This window comes from Haliotis rufescens, unplaced genomic scaffold (assembly GCF_023055435.1).
Source record: "Haliotis rufescens isolate VD_foot unplaced genomic scaffold, xgHalRufe1.0.p SCAF_53, whole genome shotgun sequence".
Taxonomy (NCBI): domain Eukaryota; kingdom Metazoa; phylum Mollusca; class Gastropoda; order Lepetellida; family Haliotidae; genus Haliotis; species Haliotis rufescens.
The window spans coordinates 2,306,744-2,331,268 of record NW_025964257.1 but is presented as its reverse complement, the minus strand read 5'-3'; the positions used below and the strand labels follow the sequence as shown (position 1 = coordinate 2,331,268).

The following is a 24,525-nucleotide window of genomic DNA, read 5'->3' as shown; positions in this document are numbered from 1 at the left end:
TGAACAGAGGATACTTGGTACACTCTCTTGACCTTCCCTCCTGGTGTAGGACAGAGTGGAGGGTTGTAGGGTCACAGCATAGGGGCCATCTGTCAGAATAGTGAAACAGAGTAAACCAATGTATGTACACACAGGTGGAGGAACACAGGTAACCCTCCAGATATTTCCACCTGGAGTGGGGGGTTGTTGGGTCATGAGGCCATCTTTCGAGTTCTAATATACATATTGACCGGAACTAAATACATAGAGAGTTTTATAATCAACAGCGGTATATACTGCTACGACGGCAGTCTGAGTAGTTTAGAAGACGTCGGAACTAGTTTTCGTGAAGTTTTCGTTGTAGCACCGACGCTGCCGTACGAGCTGATACAGTTCGGAGATGTAGCATTCCGCTTATATACCAAAGAGGCGACAACTGAATAGGCAACCCCTGCTCGCGTCGTCTCTCACCCCAAGCGGCTTAACCACAGCTACCGAATGTGTTCTCGAGTCAAGCCAAATTTAAACTGACATCACAGATTAGAATATTAATAAACCGAAGTAATATGACTTTTATGATAATATGCAACGTTTGTACTTTGTAAGAAAAAATGCCAACATTACTCGTTTCGCCTCTTATCTCTACTAACTATCATGTTTATCACTATTCAGTGTTGCTTTGAAAGGAAGTTATGGCAGAAATATATTTAGAATATCACTGTGTCACGTGTTCATGTAGTGCCACGCTATGGGTGAATATAACTAACTGACCACTGACCATGGTCAAGTAGTTGGCAACATTCATGGGCGTATTTCTACACTGAGGTCCGGACATATATGACCAAGGTTGGCCAGGGTTTAACTCGCGACGTACAAGGAAGTGTGCAGGCCAAGGTAGGCCGGGTAGATACCGGCGGAGGTGTGAGTAGAATTTGGTTTATTCTCTAATTTAGAATGGCTGTCCGCACATCTGACCCCTGTTCTAGAAATTTCACTTGCTAACAAATACAACAATAAAAGTCTTCGTCACCAAATGTGAAATCATTCTCTGCAACATTTTGTTCCACATAGCGCTTGTGCGTAGTGTCACGCATGGAATCCAGTTCAATGAAACATGGACGATATTGTATGGAATCAAATGTCATTGACTGGTCAGATCGCTGGTACAAGAAGCTACAACTATACCAGCTCGGTACAATCTGAGTAGTAGCATTGTGACTGTCACTACATGTTCGACTGCACAGGATCGTGCTTTGCATGGGATTGTTTTACAATTTGTGAGTGCTACTGAGGAAGGGGTGTCTACCTTATGAAATATATTTGGCAACAACATTACTGAATATCGGAATATTGAATGGCATTGTATACATACACTGTGGCTCCATGTTGTACAGCTGGCTCCACTCTGACTCCAGACCCTGGTCTTCTGTTGCCTTACATCTGTAGCTGTGACTGTCCCGGGAACTCACTGTGAAGGTGTAGGGGGAACCAGGGGAGGTAACTGTGATGTCAGTGTTGTCACGCTGCCAGGTGTAGGTCAAGGTCAGGCCATGGTCAGCTGGGACAGGGGTAGAGGTGGAGCTGCAGGTCAAGGTGAACCGTCTTCCAAACACAGGGGCTGATGGTCCAGTGAGTGTTGGTTTGGTGGGTTGACCTGTATTATTAAAATCCATCAATTTACATGTACGTTCATAAAAACAAAACTGTCTTTTTTGTTTCTGCATTGGGATATTACCTTATTTATATCATGATTCATGGATTAATGCGGAAACTCATTGAGGAAAATGTATGACCAATATTCACTCATAGAGACCGTGTGTCAAGATGTGATGTCCAAATTGAACGCCACTCATATCTTAGCTGATATATACAGTGTACACATGTGTGTATAGGCAGCAGTATCAATAGCAGTTACAAATACGAGAAGGTGAACGAAGGAGTTACAGTCCACTGATAACCCTATCACAGTACAACCCACCCTACACATGTCATGACTGCCTGAATAAGAGAAGACATACACACTGTGCCAGATTGTTTAATAGTTGCTGTAATTGATGCAAACTCAATGTCAATGCTCATGAATCCAAAGTGTTCGTTCCGGAGGGCAACAAAATGGTCTGTTTTCACTGTCTTAAATATGTTTATACCTATAACTATCTTGTCGTAGCAATCAAAATCATTACTATTGGTTCATTACTAATATGCATTGCTAATTTTAAGTCAAGTTAGTCGCCATAACTTATCACTTGAACGTGTTTGTTATATTTTATGCTTCTTTTAATAATTGGTTAAATATATACAGTGTCTAGGGAGAACACATTAAATATTTCTCATATATATGCCAAATTATGCGAATCCAATATTATATCCCTAAAAGCAAGACTGGACCGGGAAAGTGTTCAAATATTGACTGCATACAAACTTTCTACATTAATGACAACCTTAGAACTTATCGACATAAAAAAAAATAGAAGTTTGAAGTGATTCCGTTTTGTGTTTATGTTTCCATAAACTGAGAAAACATTAGGCAAATTCTGCTGACGATTAACTGTTTCCTGACGGTTTGATAGTAGAATGGCCGAATCTTGTGTTGCTTTTTTGGCTGAACGATGTGGCTGATGTGGTATTGGTGTCTACAGTTGTTTGAGTGAAGGATTAAATAAGCAGTTTGTGTAATTAGTATTGTTAACTTTCTATAATAATTGACTTAAATATGTTTTAGTAAAAATATTTAAGTCAGTTCAAAAGTAACATTATTTCTAAAAGCTCTCAGTAAGTCACAACTGACAACCAGTAATTGGTGATGTGATGAAGGAAATTACACAGCGTTGTCATTTGTAAATGTATCAGCAACAAATATCTAGCCAGAACATTATGTTTCTCTGAGAATATGGAAACGACGTGCATTATTGTTGACATTTAGAAACATATCACTCTCGCTCTGTTGCTTGTTTTGTAAATATGTTCATTAATAGTGAGAACTGATCCTACGTTGTCTGAAAATGGATTTGACTTGGGTTTTTTTAGCCAACGGCTCCGATGTCAAGCTGACACTTTGAACACAGCCATAGATATCAAAACACAGTAATCAGTTGCCTGGGCACGTAATTTGAAGCTTAATTTGAATACTAAGTAAGTATAAGTAAATCAAAATCCAATTTCGGGAAACCACGTGACACCAGTTACGTTGTAAAGTGGACTTACCAGGAACAACCAGCTTCTGTCCACACTGTGGTATGATGTCAGATGGTCCATTCCTCCCACAGACGTAGTCCCCAGCATCAGATCTGACAACACTGCGGAGGTCAAAGGCCATGATCCCGGGGTTAGCAGCTAGATTCCCGGAGTAGGTCACACGAGCTGTGTACTCAGGTGCTGTCCGGTGGTTATTTGTATCTGTATAGACCAGCAGTACTGTAGTTCCAGATGGACTGATGACATATAGGGAAGTAAGAGTGGAACCGTCTGACACAGCTGGAACTTGCCACCTGAAACTGGCAGTCTGAGACTCCCTCACTACCACAGGGCTGGAGGACAGCTGGGACGCTACACCTGTTGGGAATACAATTGAATATCAACACATGGAATATGAGGATGCCTCAAAGTACCTACGTCCCTTTGATTTCTCCTAGTTGACACGCACTGATAACAGTTTTTTAAACCAATGCACACATGCATTCATTATCCCTGTTAACGTTGTATGGCTGTGTTAGTTTTGTGTGGATTAATAAGAAATTAACTCACCATTGAATGCTATTCCCAAAACGTAAATTGTCCTGACTGCCTTGTACAATTCAATGATTCTGCCAGTCGTTGTCGACATATTTCTGAAATAGTAGGAATTGCCTTTGTCAATAACTGATCAGGAGGATTAATGTATTTGTATTTCATTGTGATCAAACTGTTGCTCTGATACAACCCTGTAATTCCTTGTCTTTAACATGTCCTTACCCATCTGACTGAATATAGCTCACAAATACGTCCTGCAATGCAAAAGGATTGACCTATTGAATTGCATAGATATAAAGCATAGAATATTTCCAAAAACATTATTTTATTTCACTTTTGAACCCTGAATTTAAGCAGCGATTTATTCTCTTAGGGGTCTTCCACGTAATCCTCAAATTGTAATCTCAAACATATAAACTATTCTTCTGTTGGTCACCAGGTTACTATTTGTTCTCACCTATGCAAACAACAGCCACCCCAACAAAAGTGTTCACAGAGCAACATGTATGAATATGTCTTCACATCTTACTTACAAAACGCAAAGTTATGTCGTCACATCGTTTTCAAAAGAATTGTGAAACTATTTTACTAGATCGGAGTGAGTGAATGAGTATGGTTTTACGCGCTTTTAGCAATATTTCAGCAATATCACGGCGAGGCATGGGCATGGGCTTCACACATTATACCCATATCAGGATCGAACCCGGGCGAGACGAGCGAACGCTTTAACCACTAGGGTTCCTGACCGTCCCTATTAGATCGGAAAGAACATATACCATAGTGGTGTATTTATTACGCTTACACTGCTGTGATCTTTGTTCTTGCCGCCAAACTCATATGATATATTAATCTACATGCCACATGCTCCGGGGTAGAATAGGTCTTCAGCAACCCATGCTTGCCGTAAAAGACGACTATGCCTGTCGTAAAAGGCGACGAACGGGATCGGGTGGTCAGGCTCGCTGACTTGGTTGATGCATGTCATCGATTCCAATTGCTTGGATCGATGCTCACGCTGTCAATCACTAGATTGTCTTGTCCAGACTCGAGTATTTACAGACCGCCGGCATATAGCTGGAATATTGCTGAGTGTGGCGTTAAACAACAAACACAATAACAAAACAAATGTACCACATGCAGACATTGACGAGGTATGCGCAATTTATACACCACAGCTGGGCTTTGTTTTTTAGATGTCTGAATTTTTCCGACGGACGGACAATCTGACACTCATAAAATTCACTTGGACAAAAAAGATCCATTGAGATCATATTCAAATGAGTCCAGCGTGAGCTTCCATCGTCATCAGCCTTCAAAGCGTTTCAATTCATTCAGTACATTCACAGTCCATGTAGCCTAATTAGGCCTAAGGCTTTAAAAATATATCCTTAAATCACAATTTTAACAATTTTAGAATTTCGACTAATGACTGTCCCGCAGCGTAAGTGCTTACCAATGTTGACTGTAATCTTCTTGTCCCACAACACGACTAGCAACACCAAGCTGTATCGTGGCATTATTCGGAACTTCGAGACTATACTTATGTTTTTAAAACTAAGCACACGACGGCGTATTTTATGCAGTCCCGCCATGCTCACTGGGACTTAGACATAAGCCAGCACTCAGGCTTCACATGACATTGCAGAGTAACACCTACAAACTATTTTAGATTTAAGACGGGTTAGTTGACGCTCATGGTTTCAAATGCCTACCTTCTGCGATTTCCGGTTGTGAGTTCCAATATACACAGACAGACCTACAAGCCCAGCACGCACACAGAGTGACAGGTAGAAGTTATCCCATCTAGATTACCTCCTGATGAAGGGTACTCTGTGGTTACCGTGACATTGTACGTTGTATTCGCAATAGATCCACGAACCCTCAGCTCACACTTACACACAGTTATTGATCCACTGCAATAAAGTTGATCACGTCCTGGCGAGTAGTACACTCGTTGTAACATGTACCTACCCGATGTGCTTCCGGGTAGCAAGCTCCAGTATATGTTGTGTACACGACATACGTACAAGCCTATTGAGTATTCACTGACACACAGGGACACCTGGGGCCTCCTCAAATTGCCACCATCTATTATTTATCCAGTTGACTGAATACGTCTCTGGTGCGTAGTATTGTGTCACTTTGCCAAAGTGATATCTGTCTGATAAAGATAACCATGTTAACAGTGAGCTACCTAGCCTTATCTCTCTTTTCCTCAGCACGATTTTATGTATGGAGCCCTATTAGAGACACAAGCAGAGATAAGTATAGTTTTATCTGGTGTGCACAAATTAATACCACGTAAATACGAGATACTATATTGTGTGAGTATAAAACGGACGTGTTACTTCTGTCGCGCTCGAGCTACTCCGGCTTCGGGCAAGAAACCAGTGTTTACTAAGTTATGCAAATTATGTGAGTGGCGTGTGCTATCGGTGGAGCAGAATGTGCTAACCCTTTCAATGAATATATGGATATCATGACTGATGTAATCCATTAATATACTTGGATATACAATGGATCTATCTATACTTGTATAGCCAGTGTCAACTACAGCTCACCCACAGAAATACTTTACTGTTATGTTGATGTGTTGGTACGGAAATAACATATTTTACATATATCTACATGTCAGTCCCTGGTTTTAGTACTGGAGAAATGCAACTGAATAGTGTAGATAATACGTCTTTTGATAAATCATGTCAGAATTACGTTTTTGAAGGAAAGCACACGAGGATAATTAAAATAACACGTGTGAACGTCTCATACGCCCGTCCTCAAAAGGAATAACATAATATATGTCTTTTGTTACATTTCTGATGAAAGGACACACTCAAGGGTAATTACACACCCGTCCTAAAAAAGAACGCCTGAACGTTTCTAATGCATACATTCAGCAATGACCTGTTTTATGTTACTGCCTGTACGTTGCGACCCGGTGACCCATTTACCCTTAAATCTTATGTGTCTGTGTCTGGTGGAGGGTGGCAACTTCACCCGTCGCTCTCAAGTCTCAAGTGTCTCGTTTAACATTGAATAAAACCACATTCACATGCCTTTAGCTCATTCATGAAATCCGACTATTGACGTCTGACTTAATGCAGGCCCCTTGAAGCGTACAGTGATGCTGTGTGTAAATGTATATGACGGAGATTCATAAATAGTTTTCCAAAAGGCTCGAGGGGTACATGCCACAATACACCGGCTGACAACGAATGTACCTTACCGGCATAATGTTCGCCCCTTTATCTTAAATATCTTAATCCGTTTGTCATGGAAACAGTTTCACAGACAGTTTTACAGCGACGAGAGGAGGTACCGGTTGACCACCAATTTACACCACTGGTAAATTTCGTCAATTTATCTAAAATGTCTGAATCAGCATAGCTAGTGTCCCATTTCACTGACATCTTGTGTGTTACCACACGACACAAGAGCTGTGCATTACACTCAGCGTTCAGTTTCGAGTTTATATCATTCTATTTACATACATTGGTAAGAGGTTTGGCGTTCCCCAGTGGCGTGTACGAAATATGTAACCCCTTCGCACGTGCCCATTCAGTAACCAAGTAGAAACGAAAATTTTACAGAAATGTAAAATAACTGTGAATGTTCATATCACATTGACCGCAACTGTGCAAGGATATGATCTATGTTACATATAGCATTGACCACAAATTGGCAAGGATATGATTTATGTTACATATAGCGTTGACCGCAACTTTGCAATGATATGATCAATGTTACATATAGCATTGACCGCAGCTCTGCAAGGATACGATCTATGTTACATATAGCTTTGACCGCAACTGTGCAAGGATAAGATCTATGTTACTTATAGCATTGACCGCAAATTTGCAAGGATATGATCTATGTTATATATAGCATTGACCGCAACTGTGCAAGGATAAGATCTATGTTACTTATAGCATTGACCGCAAATTTGCAAGGATATGATCTATGTTATATATAGCATTGACCGCAACTGCGCAAGGATATGATATATGTTACATATAGCATTGACCACAACTGTGCAAGGATACGATACATGTTACTTATAGCATTGACCACAAATTGGCAAGGATATGATTTATGTTACATATAGCGTTGACCGCAGCTCTGCAAGGATACGATCTATGTTACATATAGCTTTGACGGCAACTGTGCAAGGATATGATCTTTGTTACATATAGCGTTGAACACAACTGTGAAAGGATAAGATCTATGTTACATATAGCGTTGACCGCAACTGTGCAAGGATAAGATCTATGTTACTTATAGCATTGACCGCAAATTTGCAAGGATATGATCTATGTTATATATAGCGTTGACCGCAACTGTGCAAGGATATGATATATCTTACGTATAGCATTGACTGCAACTGTGCAACGATATGATCTATGTTATATATAGCATTGACCGCAATTGTGCAAGTATATGATATATGTTACATGTAGCTTTGACCGCAACTGTGCAAGGATATGATCTATGTTATATATAGCATTGACTGCAACTGTGCAAGGATATGATATATGTTACATATGGCGTTGACCGCAAATTTGCAAGGATATGATCTATGTTATATATAGCATTGACCGCAACTGTGCAAGGATATGATATATGTTACATATAGCGTTGACCACAACTGTGCAAGGATACGATCTATGTTACTTATAGCATTGACAACAGCTTTGCAAGGATATGGTCTATGTTACATGTAGTGTTGACTGCAACTTTGCAAGGATATGATCTATGTTACATATAGCACTGACCGCAGCTTTGCAGGATATGATCTTTGTTACATATAGCGTTGACCGCAACTGTGCAAGGATATGATATATGTTACATATAGCATTGAACGCAACTGTGCAAGGATAAGATCTTTGTTACATATAGCGTTGAATGCAACTGTGCAAGGATATGATCTATGTTACATATAGCGTTGACCGCAAATGTGCAAGGATAAGATCTTTGTTACATATAGCAGTGAACGCAACTGTGCAAGGATAAGATCTATGTTACTTATAGCATTGACTGCAAATGTGCAAGGATATGATCTATGTTATATATAGCATTGCCGCAACTGTGCAAGGATATGATATATGTTACATATGGCATTGATCGCAACTGTGCAAGGATATGATCTATGTTACAATGAAATTTAGTTCAGGACGCCTCGACCTGACACTAAAGGTCATGTAAAATGATACATTTAAGGCAAAATGAGATGATCTGCCAGGTTGCACAAACCAACGTCCCTTTGTAAACCTGACTGACAGGAAAAGTGTTGAGGGAACTGTATCCAATTACATCGCAGCTCAACGAGGAAAACTAGATGCAATGCATAGACTGTCAAGATATACATTGTCCTCAAGTGTATGTGTGTAGTGTTTGGAAAGAGAACAATACACACGTCATAGAGGAGTGAATCATAACAGCCATAGAGACACGTATACAGTTTGATCAGTTGAGGAGGATAAATATGTCTATGTATACAAAATAAAAAATATGTCATCAGAAACTGAAACACACATGTATATTTTGCAAATAAATTTATTGCAAGCAGGTAAGCAGGTAAGATGTTGAATCTAAAATCATGTTCATAATAGGATTCAAATACACACACACACACATCATCAAGTTCGAAACATACTCTTAAACAAAGTAGTGGATACTCGGAAATAACTTGAACTTTCCAAAATTATAAGAAATATTAGCTTCTAGTAATATTTGTGTGATAAGAATGAATGAATTTGGAAGAAATGAATAGGATATTTTTAATTTGTTTGTCCCTGTTCAATGGTCTGCCAATCGCAGTTGAACCTATTGGCCACGAGAGTGTACAAGTTGTCGAGAGAACCCACGAGGCGCTCGAATCATCGAGTCATGTGTCATGTTGGCTGCGTGATTTTATACGATTGGAGACTGTCTGTGTGCCTTTCTTCCAGGTATAGCTGCAGGGTTTACATGTGGTGGAGCAGTCCACTGTGAGGGAAGGGGTGACAGCTTCTGTCACATTGTTGAATGGCCCATCTGTAATATCAAAGGTTTCGGGAAATTGATAACTGCTTAACAACAAATCATTAATCGCTGATTACAGAATTAGGGATTCCCCTTCAATCATATTTCTTGGTTGTCTGTTGCGAGGTCTCGTCCTTATGTAGTTGGTATAAGGATCAAATATCATGCATAGAATATTTACCTATGTCAGTAATTGATAATTGATTTGAGATCGTTAAGTGATTGGTTGCTAAGTTCACATGAGCGAGCATTGACTATGTTAGTAACTGTCTGCTGTGTAAACAAGAGATTGCACTAAATAGTCATTATTACAATTATTACAATGAAATATAATTCAGGACGCCTCGACCTGACATTGAAGGTCATGTGAAATGATACATTTTAGGCACGATGACATGATCTGCCAGGTTGCACAAACCAACGTCTCTTTGACCTGATGGACACATGAAATAGCATCACATGCTATTTGAATCTCTGACTAATTTAAAGACGTGTTGTGGAATCAGTTTCTACATCTAAGAACGTCTACGACATGAACTGCACATAGAGGTGTAAGTATACAATAGTTGTAGTGTTAGTGGACAAAGTACGTATCCAACACCTGTGTAACACTCGTTGCATATATGTAAAATATTTACAGTGCTATGGAATCACACCCTATAATACTTAAAACTGTTGCAATTTAAGACTGCATCTGTGGTCTAGATCAAGTCTTAGGGCTGTGGTTCGATCCCCTGGCTGCGTCTGACCAAAAGATGTCACTTGTTATCACACCTAGAGTTCAGTAATAAGGGTTTTTTTAAAAACAAAGGACTGGCCGGATCAGTATCAGTCTGAGTGGAGTATCCATCGTAAACTGTAGTGGGTTAACGCTATAAAACCAGCATTAGTCCGGACTTGTACAAACAGCCACACACAGATGTCGTGAAGATGCAATTATATTGTTTGTCAGCACCATATCGGTGCTCGTGGGTTCAACCAAAACAGTAAAATGGCCTGCATCACTTCTGGGGTTGACGCCGTGGTATAACTAACATACTGTTCAAAGCGACATAAAACCAATCTCACTCAATCATTCATCAGATGAAAATAGCCAATGTTCATGTAGTACACGAAGAAGATATACTATTGAAACACTATTAATGCTTACTACTGTGACGAGGTATGTCTGAGGCTGTAAACGGGCCTATTCAAAATGTTTTTGTATTGATCATTTTCCATGATGCCCTCTACATATTTCGGGTCGTACCATGGATGGACCTCTCTGTCATAACCACAAGCATGGCGAAGGGTCGAACCACGCCATCATGTCGCTTAAGATAATGTGTTATATTATTTATTTCAGTGACAAACACAAAGGCGATACGTAAACAAACATGAGCAGAACCAACATAACTTGACTGATCTCCTTTAACTTACTCGCCATGGTCCATGTTTGGTTATTGAACAAACATCTAACAATGTAATGAAACAGTGAAGTAAGTGATAAAGATGTTTTGTTTAATTGTTGTTTAACGCCCCACTCACCAATATTCAAGCTATATAACGGTGGTCTAGAAATAATCGAGTTTTGACCAGACAATCCAGGGATTGACATTAAGTACATCGATCAACGCAATTGGGATACGATGACATGCATCAACAAAGTCAGCGAGCCTGACCACCCGATCCCGTTAGCCGCCTCCTATCACAATGGAAAACCGTTTTTTACGACGGTCATGGTTTGCTGAAGACCTATTCTACCCCGGATCTTCATGGGTCTAAAGATGTTTTGAAATCTAATATGCTGCGTGCCTTGGTCTGTTACAGGAAATGAAACAATAATGAATTCCTTCTTCGTTACTTATTTCCATTGTCAGGACCTGAAAAGTACAGAACTACGTGTAATTAAACACAGAATATGACAGATTAAATGTCAACTCACAATAACATGGTATGCTAAACGTGTTACATTAGGATAGGAAAGAAGGTACATGCTTCTGTTTAATGCATCTATACATGCCCACAGTTGGTCAATGGCAATAACATGTAGTTTTAATCAGCAAGCGTGTTACATGTCAGGGTACCTTCAGAATGTTCCCCAGTGTTCTGGTATGGAGATGCTCTGATGGACTCATATGTCACAGGGGGAGTCTCTGCCATGCCTTCATAGGTACTTGTATCTGCTGCAGCATCCGCTGAAGATGTAATTCATTACGTATTTAACAAGAAATCCATATCATAACTCTTCTTAATAGCACTTCAATATTACCTTCACTGGAATACTGAAATTTAAATCAGTATTGAGCAAAATGACAAAACCTTTATCTACCTTTTGTATTCTCATACATCCTCAATTGTGAGTACTGTTGTTTTTCTGATTCCTCCAAATTTGAATACTGGGCAGGACCATTTATCTGGTCTGAAACAAAACAATGTGGAAAAAGTGTAATGATTTCAGTGCTAAACAGTCCAATACACATTGGTAATTTCAGCCAAAGGTAACAACCAATAACCAGTACATACCTAATGATGAATACCCTCTGTTGTCCATTTCTACAGTCTCAGGATTCCTGGTGCTGCAAAATTAATAAGGTCCGTTTCAACAAGAAACATAATGGAGCTATAAACTTCAGTATATAATATACGTCTTTAGTTACCTTATTAGGGCTCTATTACCTTATTTAGTATTTTCACATGTTCCGTACATTGTTATCTTTAACTTTGACATTCATAATACCTTTTTCGTAATGCAGTTTCTGGAAAACAAAAATAGCCAGATGATACATAATGTAAAACGAACATCATACATGGCAACAAAACTCGTTATCCATAAAGGAAATCTACAGTGGCAAGGAACAAGTTAACTGTAAATGACTGCATGTTCATAGTATCAACAACATAAATTTCATGATGCCAATGTGTCTTTTCTGTCAATATTAATGTCGAATACATGCAAATTAGGAAAGCCTAGGCCTGACAATTAGGTTTTCAAACCCATTCATCAATATAATGGAACATCATTATCAAATTATTCCTATTGACAATCGCTTAACAACGGAAATTTAACTATGTACCTTTCAGAATATGTCCGAGCCTAGGCTTGTATACCTTTCTGTACAGTACCATCAAAACAATTCCCCCGATGAGCAAGGTAAGAAGAAGGGTGCCTACTGTGGATCCTGCTATCACCCCTGTACACGAACATGGAGTTTCAAGGTATTGCTGATTTGGTGGATCTGAAATATGAGTAAAAGATCATTACAGACGGGTGCATATCATAGTCAGTGTAAAGGGTCGGGTGAAAGGGTGTTCGTTTCCAGTTTCCGACTTTCAAACACACTAAATGGTGATTGGTGGGCAATGTAACAGAATACATAGGTTCGAATCTCAACATTTGTGTAAACGTGATGTCTTGTATTATCGAGACTGACATTGCTGAAAGCTCTGTAAATCACAAATCATTGGCTAGAACCCAGATACACATGTTCACGTTGAATGAATAGAACCCTTGAAAACTTAATCAGATATAAGGGACATTACTTAAAGTACTTCAATATAAGAAATTACTCCAATATAAAAAAGATTAGTTATCTTTGTCTACATCAACAAGGATGACATCAAAAATAAAACTTTCAAATGCAACACTTGCTGTTCTATTCAATTCTTTATGGTGATGAGTTGTTAATAACATTAAACTGATGATCAGTTTAATTCATTTTTTATTCTACTTGAGTGACACATACCTCCAGCAGTCCTAGTTTCTACAAATACATATCTGTTAGAATCCACATAGTCATTTCTAGCATGTAGTCGAAATATGTAAATATCTCCCGGTGTAAGCCCAGTCACTTCCACCACCATCATCTTGCCCGTGTCTGCATAGGTCTCGTAGACAGTCCAAATTCTTGTGCCAAACTGATGATGATCAAGCACAAACATCTGAGGGCGTCCTCCATTGAACCCAGGCAACCACGATAACCATACCGACGACGTTGTTGCATTATCCAGATCTCTAAACTGTGTTGGTGTCTGTGGTGGCCCTTACAACAAATTGATATGAAAAGGAGTGCTATCATAGATAAATCAGAGATAGGTATTGGAAGACATGAACAAGTGCATCCTGAAATAGTGAATGATAAATCAGAATGTTGCAGCTCACCTTCAGACACTATGCTGACTGTGTATGCCACTGAACCGCCTTCTCCATTATTAGCTGTCAGACTGTAGTCCCCGAAGTCCTGCTGTTTGAGGTAAGTAAGGTGTAGTCTGGCAGTGACTGAGATGTCTGAGACAGGGCTGGAGGAACCAGTGAGGTCCTGGCTGGTGCTGGTGGTTCTACTCCAGGTGAATGTAGGAAGGGGGTAGGCCAGGACTGACACAGACACGTTCACGTTACCACCCAATCTAGCGGCGTATTTGAGTTGCTGGGCAACTGGCCCATCTATTCGAGGGGAACCTGGTTAAATGTCGACAACATATGTAATGGCTCTGGAACAAATAATATCCGTTGAGGGCAGAATATTATGAAAACCGAATGTATCGATTATGTAGAATTATTCATCAGGACACTTTCGTCGATATTTAGCTTGGCAGTATCAACATTAGAGATATGATAACACAAAAATACAAGCCTACTGTAGGCCGGCCATATACTCAACAGTGTTATTATCATAGACAAAGTTGTGACATAAACCATCAATGGAAATCATCACAACACTACCATCCTTATAGAATATCCAAACAGATTACATTTGACCAGCAACTCCACCCTCTGGCTGACAGGTGCCCCGATGTTGTTAGTGGCAGTACAGGAGTAGTTCCCTCTTTGTCTACAGTCTGCTGACTCCAGTCTATATTCTGCTGTCAGGGAGTTATCTGCCCTTGTCAACTCCTCAGTTCCATTCAGTAACCTGATGAGTGACCCTGGGTTACTATCAACCTGGCATCTGAAGGTCACTGGATCCGACTCATTAACTGTCACTGAACCACCGAGAGAGTTGGCAGTAAACATACTCACTGTGGCTGGATCTGAAAATATAACAACGTGAAAACCTATGGTTCGCTTTACAATTATGGAGATAATGCACAACCAAGTATTTTTTACTTTACACTATGCAAAAGGATTGTGATGTGTAGACTATATACTTCCACTGAACATCAATACTGACTGTAACACTGTCACCAGTGTATTATATATACTTACACAGAACATCAACACTGACTGTAACAGTGTCACCATTATAGACTATATACTTCCACTGACTGTAACACTGTCACCAGTTTAGATTATATACTTACACTGAACATCAACGCTGACTGTAACACTGTCACCAGTGTAGACTATATACTAACATTGAACGTCAACACTGACTGTAACACTCTCACCAGTGTAGACTATATACTTACATTGAACATCAACACTGACGGTAACAGTGTCACCAGTGTAGACTATATACTTACACTGAACATCAACACTGACTGTAACACTGTCACCAGTGTAGACAATATACTTACACTGAACATCAACACTGACTGTAACACTGTCACCAGTGTAGACTATATACTTACACTGAACATCAACACTGACTGTAACACTGTCACTACTCCCGTGTATATTAGAAGGCTGACATCTGTAGGAGCCTGTCGTAGATCTGTCAGCTTGTCCCTGGAGCATGGCTCCACTGCTGAAGGCTGCTCCATTGTGTAACCACCTGTAGCTACAACCGGGTTTACAGAGGGCGGAGCAGTTGATTGATGGAAGAGCCTGGTGTTCTGTCACAGTGTAGGAGGAGGTGGAGGGGGTCAGGGAGATCTGGTACGGTCCGTCTGGAATACATGGCACTGTGACACTGATACCGTGATACAAGATATAATTATACCTCTAATGACACACATGAGGAAAACAATGATGAGTTGATGATATTCGGAAAAGCAAGTTGTAAACTGTATGACAACAAACCATGCATTTCATAGCAGCATGTACATAAACGAGCGATTGTTTAAACGTTCCACGGTTTGGTGTGGCTATCGAAATATAATTGTTCAGCATGATATATACATACTTTGCTCATCATTTGTTCATGGTTATGACATTTTGTGTCTGTTCACGACGACAGGCTGTGAGACAAAATTAAAAAGTATGGGGAAACTTGACAGCGGTCTGTTTCTGTTGATATTTACAAACAAATCTAATTATCCTATGAAACGCACGTGATGCTGGCAAACGGTCAATCTCTCGTGGAGTCTGTGATTCAACTGAAATTCGGAAAGCATGAATTTGTGAAAACTAAAATAAGTTGCTTAGATAGATTGTTGCTTTCTGCTGTAAACTCCACCAATCCAAGGGTGGTCTAGAAGCCTGGTAGTCAAAGGGTTCGCTCGTCACTTCAAATACCCTGGTTCGCTTCCCGACATGGGTACAATGTGTGAAGCCCATTTCTGGTGTCCGCCGCAGTCATATTGTTGGAATATTTCTAAAAGCAGCGTAAAACCATACTCACTCACTCCACCAATCCATATATTAAGAATTCAATATCATCGACATAGAAAATATCTGAGGCTTGTTTTGTGTTTTTGATCACGAGGAAGGTGCAGGTGAGAAACCCCACGCAATATGACATATTAATTCAAACTTTAATATGTATATACAGATTAGTATCAAGTGTATCCCGATAGATGCTATTTTCCTTACGAGAGTATTTCACAACGAATCCATCGTGCAGCATCGTGTTTGAAAGTGGTATCTAACGGGGAAGAGTTTTGTGACATATTTCTAACTTAAACTTTGTAAATTCTAAGTTGAAAAGAAATCGACCAAGGTAAAAGGGTATCGTGTGAATATATATATAACTTTCGTAGCTGATGATTCGATAATGGGCTCTTCTCTCAAAGTGCAACCTGGAAATATACAGTGCAAAGCTTTCTCTGAGATCGATTGTAAGAAATGATAAGATCAAAATTCTGTAATAACGTTAATAATAGCATAAACACTAACATTACCAAGTGAGGGACATCGGCTGTCAACGGGAAAATGTAGCCTCGTTGTATCAATGTCGGCTATATGTATGCGAGAGGAGGGCCGAATACACGATCGACACATCAGTCAATCACTTTTGTCATACACAATTGTACACGAGTCAGCAGTTAGTTTAGAAGTTATGAGGTGAGGTGAAATGTGGTTTGACGTCTTGTCCAGGACTATTGCACTTATAAAACGACGTGCTGGCAACGTGTGTCTGTGTGTGTCTGGCTGATTGTACTTGTCCGGACAAATGCCGAGTGTGTTGTGCTGGTCAACTGAGATGCAGCAGTTTAACATGAATACTCCACTCAGACACAATATATTGGCCCTGAGCCGACCAGTCCTTGTTTCAGCCACTAAATTTTCGAGCGCCTGGCGGGGTACTGTCTTTTAATTTATTTTTTCTGTGACGCGACCGGGAATCGAACCCACAGTCTTCAGATCTTCGGCGGACGTTATGTCCACTGGACCACAGAAGCGATATTTTTGTAGTAATGAAATTGATTGTAATTATTGTTTGGCATCACCAAAAACGGTGCACTAAGACAGGAGATTGCATCGATTGACATTTCTAGTTGCTGTCCATTTTGTCCATATGGCTTACTCTTATTTACAAAATGAAGTTGAAAGTAATAAGTATGATGAATGTTGTGATGATGGTTCGATATAACGTATTGTTTATTAGTCATGCTCTGAAGCGTTATGCAACAACAATGCTTGTAAAACTGCAATAAAAAAAATATATGCAATAGATCACAGGCGACTGAAAAATCCAACCGACAAATTCAAATATATATGGAAACAATGCAGCGAATTTTGAGATGAATGCACTGTATGCCTTGTTTCGTGAATGTTAATAGTTATTTCTCGAGTAGGTTATCGTCTGAAAGTAGAGTGAACATTGTGTACGCCATTCCAACCATCAGCTGATGACTACAAATAGTCCGGACATGGTGTTTTAATACCATGAGGAATACAATTTTTTTTTTATTTAAACGGTTATATCTCCGAAGGGTATATAATTAATATATATTCCTTAACATTGAACAAAATGTTACTTTATAATATCTTCATAATAGCCTAACCTAAGGTTCGACACATCAGGGGAAACATCCAGCCTGTGTAGGTGAGTCATGTCTTGTTGACTATAACATTTCATAAAAGTGAGTTTGTATACTCTTTTGATGTATATATTATATATATTCATATATTTATTTATTTGGGAGCCCTTCGATATAAACAAAGCTAGTGAAATAACTCATCACATTCAACTAGTTATTTCAACAATTCAGTGAGTGATAAGAGGAAAGTGTTTAGTGTGGATGAAGAAGATTAGTAGTAGATCAGAGTAAGAGCAGGTGAAGTGTACAGTTTCACAGTGTTACCGACGCCTCCATTCGAATAACCCGCTGATGACAAGGAATAGACCCACAATGACTTTTTCTACCAGTGGGTGAGTAACAAATTAATTTAGTAGATCCCTTATCTACCAATGGCATGCGAACAGTCAGACAATATATCAATAGCTAATGACACTGACATTCCCTTCCGGTTTCGTCGAAGAAATACTTATTTGTATTTTATTATTGCATGTTTTGTAACTGTTCATATTGACAATTGATGATTGAACTTTACATAAATCAGTGGTGTGAGACATTTGTAAGTAACGTGTTTACAGTACTTACACTGAGGCTCCATGTTGTACCCCTGGCTCCACTCTGACTCCAGACCCTGACTTTCTCTGGCTCTACATCTGTAGCTGTGACTGTCCCGGGAACTCACTGTGTAGGTGTAGGAGGAACCAGGGGAGGTAACTGTGATGTTAGTGTTGTCACGCTGCCAGGTGTAGGTCAAGGTCAGGCCATGGTCTGACGGGACAGTGGTAGAGGTGGAGCTACAGGTCAAGGTCACTTGCTGGTTGTAGACAGGAGTTGTGGACACTGGACGGCCAGGAGTGGTGGGTTTGCCTTTCAAAAGACTTCATGTGTAAATTAGGAGCTTGTACATGTATACAGCTTAATATATTTAAGACACTAGTGGCGTGAGTGGTTTGGTGAATGCTTAAGTGTGGCTTGGCCATGTTAGCTATCGTAACACCAGCTATGGATGGATAACAATCTTCATATTGACAAATTATAATGAATCGTAATGAAGTCTTATCATCCACTCTCAAAGTTAAGCATTCGTGAGAAGGTTGTGTCTTCTACACATTTAATCATCTCATGAATCTAACAGAACTAGTGTGACGTCAACGAAGATTGCTACATGCTCAACATTGATGTTGACCAGCGTTATGACTAACTCATATGGTTATATACTTTCAACAACAAAATAACGAGTCTTTAAAACGAATAATCATTGATTGACAAGATTACAATTCCTCGACTTCATCAGACACGATGGTCAAATCAACAGATAAGATACAATAACGATCTTTAATGTGCTAAAACCTTTTCTGTTGTGTGTTCAGATGTTGTGTCACGACGGTTGAAATTGCAGTACTCACCAAGTATTGAGACATGGTAATATGAAATTTACCCAACAAAAGTTTAGATAAAGTCTTTGAATAAATAAAGAATATTCTTGCTCAACTGGACACATGTAACATTAAGTTTTATACAGTTTTAATACATCTGTCTATCCTTCCAGTACAAATAAATCAGTTTTAACTTATTTTATTCATTTTGTGCATATGTACGTGCAACAAACATCAAGAAACCTGTATTTTAAGAAGTTTAACATCATTAGGACAGACTAGATTTTCCCTACCAGTATGCTTTGTCTTAATTTATGTAATCATTTAAAGGCATTGTTTCAGTTATGTCTTATCGATACATTGTGCACTTGTTTGTAGGCATGAACAGAGTTATACTGGACATGCGTTGCGGATACGCTGTAGCTAGTGGATTTGTTAAAGCCCGTGTTTAGAATTAATGCATAAGCTCAACATTTGCCTTACAGAAAGTAGGTCAGTAAACTTTCAATTGGTTCCAGATAATTAACAGTTGGAACAATAGAGTAACGTCATAGATGTATCTTAATTTGGGCTCCAAACCACCGTAGCGACTACGTGCGTCAGACAACTTTCCCGGAATCACGTCAACTCTCCTTTATAAAGTACCAAGCACAAACACACAGAGGCGCATTACGACCATGAACTCTCACGAATGTATGCATTTATTAAAAGTGAGTCCACAATGAGCATGGTCTACAATTTCGGTTTAAAGTGTATTGGATCTTAAGGAAACTAAGTTCTGCGGAAATGGCCGGGGTAGAATATCATACCACAGTCACCCATTATGCACCTTCTATATCATCCGACCAGATACCACTCGTTCATACAAATAAATATTTCGTAATGGATATAATACTGGTGGTTGATATAACAACGATAATTGAATAACTTCTCAACTAATATTTTGAAGTAATTTAAGGAAATGTGACGTGAACTGATTTCTTATTTTACACTGAACAAGTGAACATAAACAAATGACAACTGTTTCACTATAATTAATCATATGTTGATATTGTCATTGTACATGATGCCTCTAACAATATAGATACGAGGGTGTGTTGAGGTGATGACAATGTTGCATTAGAACACACGTGTATTCTTTAGTTTCATAAGGATGTACATTCATACACATTTTTCAGTTACTATGCTGTTTACTGGCTCTGAATACACGCGGGTTTTCAAAATCAATCAGTAAAATAGATTCGATATTACCACTCATGATATCACAACATACATTTTCCTAAAGAACGTGGCAATGCACTAAATGCACAGGTAACGAAGTGACTCCTGGGGTCGGCTCAGTAGGATTGAATGTTGTTTGTTTATTTACCTATCTGTTTGCTGTTTACCCCTGTCATCAATATATCAACACTCTATAACTGATTGAGTCAGGGTGCACTTCTCTGTCAGAATTGTGTCATCTAGGCGAGTTAGACTATGTCAGCTGCACACACGCCTTGTGGATTTCTCAAGAGCGGTAACAGTTTAGAAAATGTCCTCCAAAATGTATAGTGTCCACTCATACATGACAATCACTTGGTTGCCGTCAATGGGTGAGCTTGTGTTCGTGATCGGGAGGGTGGTTTTTGCTTGGGTTTAACGATTTGTAACCATTTCTCTGTTTGGGGGTGAGCGATGCACGGGTTTTAACCAGAATTACTTTGCATGCAGTGGACGTTCATCTACATTACAATCGTTTGTTACGTGCGACATCTAATATTATTTGAGTGAGTGTCGTTTTAATCCGCTTTTAGCAAATATCACGGCGGGGGAAACCAGAAGTGGGCTTCACACATTGCACCCATGTGGGTTATCGAACCCGGACTTCCGGGCGGAGGTTTTAACTACATGGCTACCCCACCGTGCCTGATATTATTAGAGACAAGGAATGCAGGTATTGTCACAGAATAACAACTCGTTCATTCAGTTGTCTATTTCATAATCAGGACAACAGTCAAGTGATGAAAAGTTTGTTATTTTTCAAACTGCCCTCTTGGTTCAGTTTTTATTTCAAGGAAAGCTTATGTTTCCTTAAACACATTATTTGTGCCACCTAGTGTGTATCATAAGTAGGTCCTCATATGAATTGAACAATGTAGAGCAAAGCACCAATGGAGGATATACTGATACCCCGGTGTGACAACCGTCCTAGTGAGTGAGGGTTCTATACCTTATTCAAAACACGGACAATTGTGTTTGCTTAACATTCATATTTGAGACCCAAATTTATTTTTTATCTCAATATGTTTATGGAATACAAAGAGGACTAAACTACGTGAACGAAACGTCAACTTATCAAAAACTAAGTAGCCACTCACCCAGGACAACAAGTTTCTGTCCACAGTTCTGTATCACAGTAGCCCCTCCAGCCCCACACGTGTATGTCCCTGCATCAGATGTCTGGATGTTGCTGAGGGTGAAGGTGACATTCCTGGCTGCTATGTTCCCCTGGTACACCAGTCTACGTGAGTAGTTGCCAAACACAACATATGCCCCAGCAGCTGTCACTGCAAACACAGCAGCACCAGCAGGACCGACAGTGTAGAAGCTGACACCTGACCCCAGACTTCCCTGTGCAATCTCCCAGCTGAACCTGGCTGTGTCAGACACTGCAGACAACACTGGACTGGCACTGGGTGCACCTGACACAACACCTGCAGGAAGAAGATATTCGAATATGCAGCAGGGAGTATGATGTATCACCGTGCAATAGGCCAAGTAGAATCATGTTCTGATTGACCTGTTACGGTGATTCAAGGAAGGTTTTAAGTTTTCAGGGTAATATAAGTATATAGTAAAATATACAGTCATTACACGTGTGGGTGATATGACAGACATACCTGCTATCACATATAACACAGTAGCAGTAGCTAGCTTCATCATTCCTGTTGTCTGGCACCTCGGGGAAACCTGGAATGAAGGTTCATCATGTATCAGTCATTTGGATACTGATTTGATACATTTGGCATCGTTGAGATATGCGTATGAGTGAAGGATCACGTCGGTGTTTTACCAGCTGACTGTTTTCTTCTGTGTCGTGATGATAGTGTTTGTGTTATAGTAGTCGTTAATGTGTTAGACGGTATGACACTAAGTACGCATTTCACACTGAACGCTAATGGACGGGTTAGATGAATATATGCGTATTAACTTCATAAACTTCAACACGATAGAATAATTTGTGATTGTATTGATAACTGTACTAACACAAACATTAATTAAAAGTGTGATATATGCTCATATGACTTATGTTTTATATCACATACATATATGCACACACCATGGGAATCTTGACTCCGAACCAACGATCAATGGATCCTGGCATGCCTAAGAAAGGCCGCCACATGACTGAAGGAAAGACAACCATCCTGATGATATGAACATACATACTGGTACAAGGCATCAGTAAGAGGATAATTTTGTATATCATCAAAACTCTCTGCCTTTCCGACGTCAAAGCAAACAAAAGGAATTCTGTCGCCTTAAAGAAATAACTATTTACAAAATTTCCACTCAGGTGAGGTTTATCCTATGCATGCTATAAACAACTGGAAACTGTAAGTCTGATGTCACTGTCCATCTGTATGTCCTGCGTTCCCATCGCACTCGCGCATTTTTCCATACTGGTGTGAACAGAGTAGAAGTTTAGTATTATTGACAAAGGGACACCACTCTGCATTGCCTTTAGACGACCTAGACGATCCCATTGATGTCAGTGTGAGTACAGTTTCCAGGTTGTAAAGCTATGTGTTTTAATTAACCCTCCACGTACAGATAGCTGACACACAAGTAACATTTATACAGAAATAGAGGCCAGGTCAAAGTACACGAGTCTACAGAGATATTGTGGGTTACTCCCAGATGCGTTATGTCATGTATGTTCGACAAGGTGATACAAATATACATAAACAAATAAGGTGTCATGTGATAAGATTAGAAATATATACTTTGCACATACCTTCTGAGGCTCCAATCGGTCAGACACAAATCGTTGCTACAGTCGTCGTGTGTGACCGAGTCGCTCAACACGGAAGTAAAATACAAGGCCATGTTTACATGTATACCAGTCGCTTCAAACTAGTTCAGTAGTGGCGGCTAAATATAGCCGAGTCACTCTCTGGCATATCAAGGAAGGTTTAGTGTTACATACGAGAGTTAGTGGGTTAGCGAGTGGGTGTGTGGGTGGGTGAGTCGGTCAGTCAGTCAGTCAGTCAGTCAGTCAGTCAGTCAGTCAGGCAGTCAGTCAGTGACCCCATCTGTCTAGAGAGCGATGTAAGGTATATAAACTAGTGTCTGAAAGAAACGATACCACCTGTTTGCAACGACATAAAAGAAAAACTAAACAATGCAGAAGTTTAGGATTGGTGTTATGCTTTTGAGAAATCCTTTCACAACATCTGTACAAAAATTTCATTTCAATAAAATCTGTACAACCAATATGACAAGCCTTGAAAGATGGGTGGGGTCGAAAAATGAACATTTCGTTAGAGCACTGATCACAGAAACAACGGGAAATGTCACACCACACGTCTCAAAGTCAAGCCAGTAGCGGGTACGTCCACCGTGAGCATCAATACATGCCAGAACACGCCTACGGACTGATGACGTTAAACGTCTGATGACGTTGGGAGTGATGCGTTGCCATTCCTCGAGGAGACATCGTTCCAAGTCCTGGACGTTGACTGGAGGCACACGGCGACGTCGGATTTGCCGATCGAGGTGGTCCCATAAGTGCTCGATGGGATTCATGTCCGGTGAACATGCGGGCCATGGCAAAACCTGTACGTTGGCGTTGGCAAGGAAGTTCTGTGTCAATCTTGCTGTGTGTGGCCTTGCATTGTCATGTTGGAAAAGGAGTCCACGAGGCTGTTGCTGAATAAAGGGCACAACAACAGGCCGTAGGATGTCATCAAGATAACGCTGTGCATTCAGGTTTCCACGAATTACGACAAGCATCGTTTTGACGTCACCACATATGCCATCCCAAACCCTTAACCCTCCACCTCCAAACGGCCGGACCTGTTGGATACAGTTAGGCGCCAAACGTTCACCAAATCGTCGGTATACAAGCTGCCGTCCATCGTTTCTGAAGATGAGGAATCTGCTCTCATCAGTGAACATAACACGTGCCCAGTCCCGCCGTTGCCAACGTCGAACTCGCCTGGCCCAGATCAGTCTGTTGTTCCGGTGTCGAGGCGTCAGGAGCGGTCCGCGGTAGGGATGACGTGGCCGGATACCATACTGCCGTAGTCTCCTGTAGACGGTCTGTCGACTGATC

The 24,525-nt window shown here is 40.1% G+C and overlaps 1 protein-coding gene across 1 annotated transcript in view; it reads right to left on the bottom strand.

The window, feature by feature from the left end:
* The window catches only part of LOC124119591 (basement membrane-specific heparan sulfate proteoglycan core protein-like), a 189,620-nt gene that overhangs the window by 21,034 nt on the left and 144,061 nt on the right, over positions 1 to 24,525 (bottom strand). Inside the window, exons 3-4 of the mRNA XM_048385007.1 lie at positions 18,418 to 18,699; positions 33 to 89 (exon numbers count right to left, since the gene is read on the bottom strand). Of these exons, the coding sequence (XP_048240964.1) occupies positions 33 to 89; positions 18,418 to 18,699 (339 nt within the window). The remainder of the gene's footprint in view (positions 1 to 32; positions 90 to 18,417; positions 18,700 to 24,525) is intronic.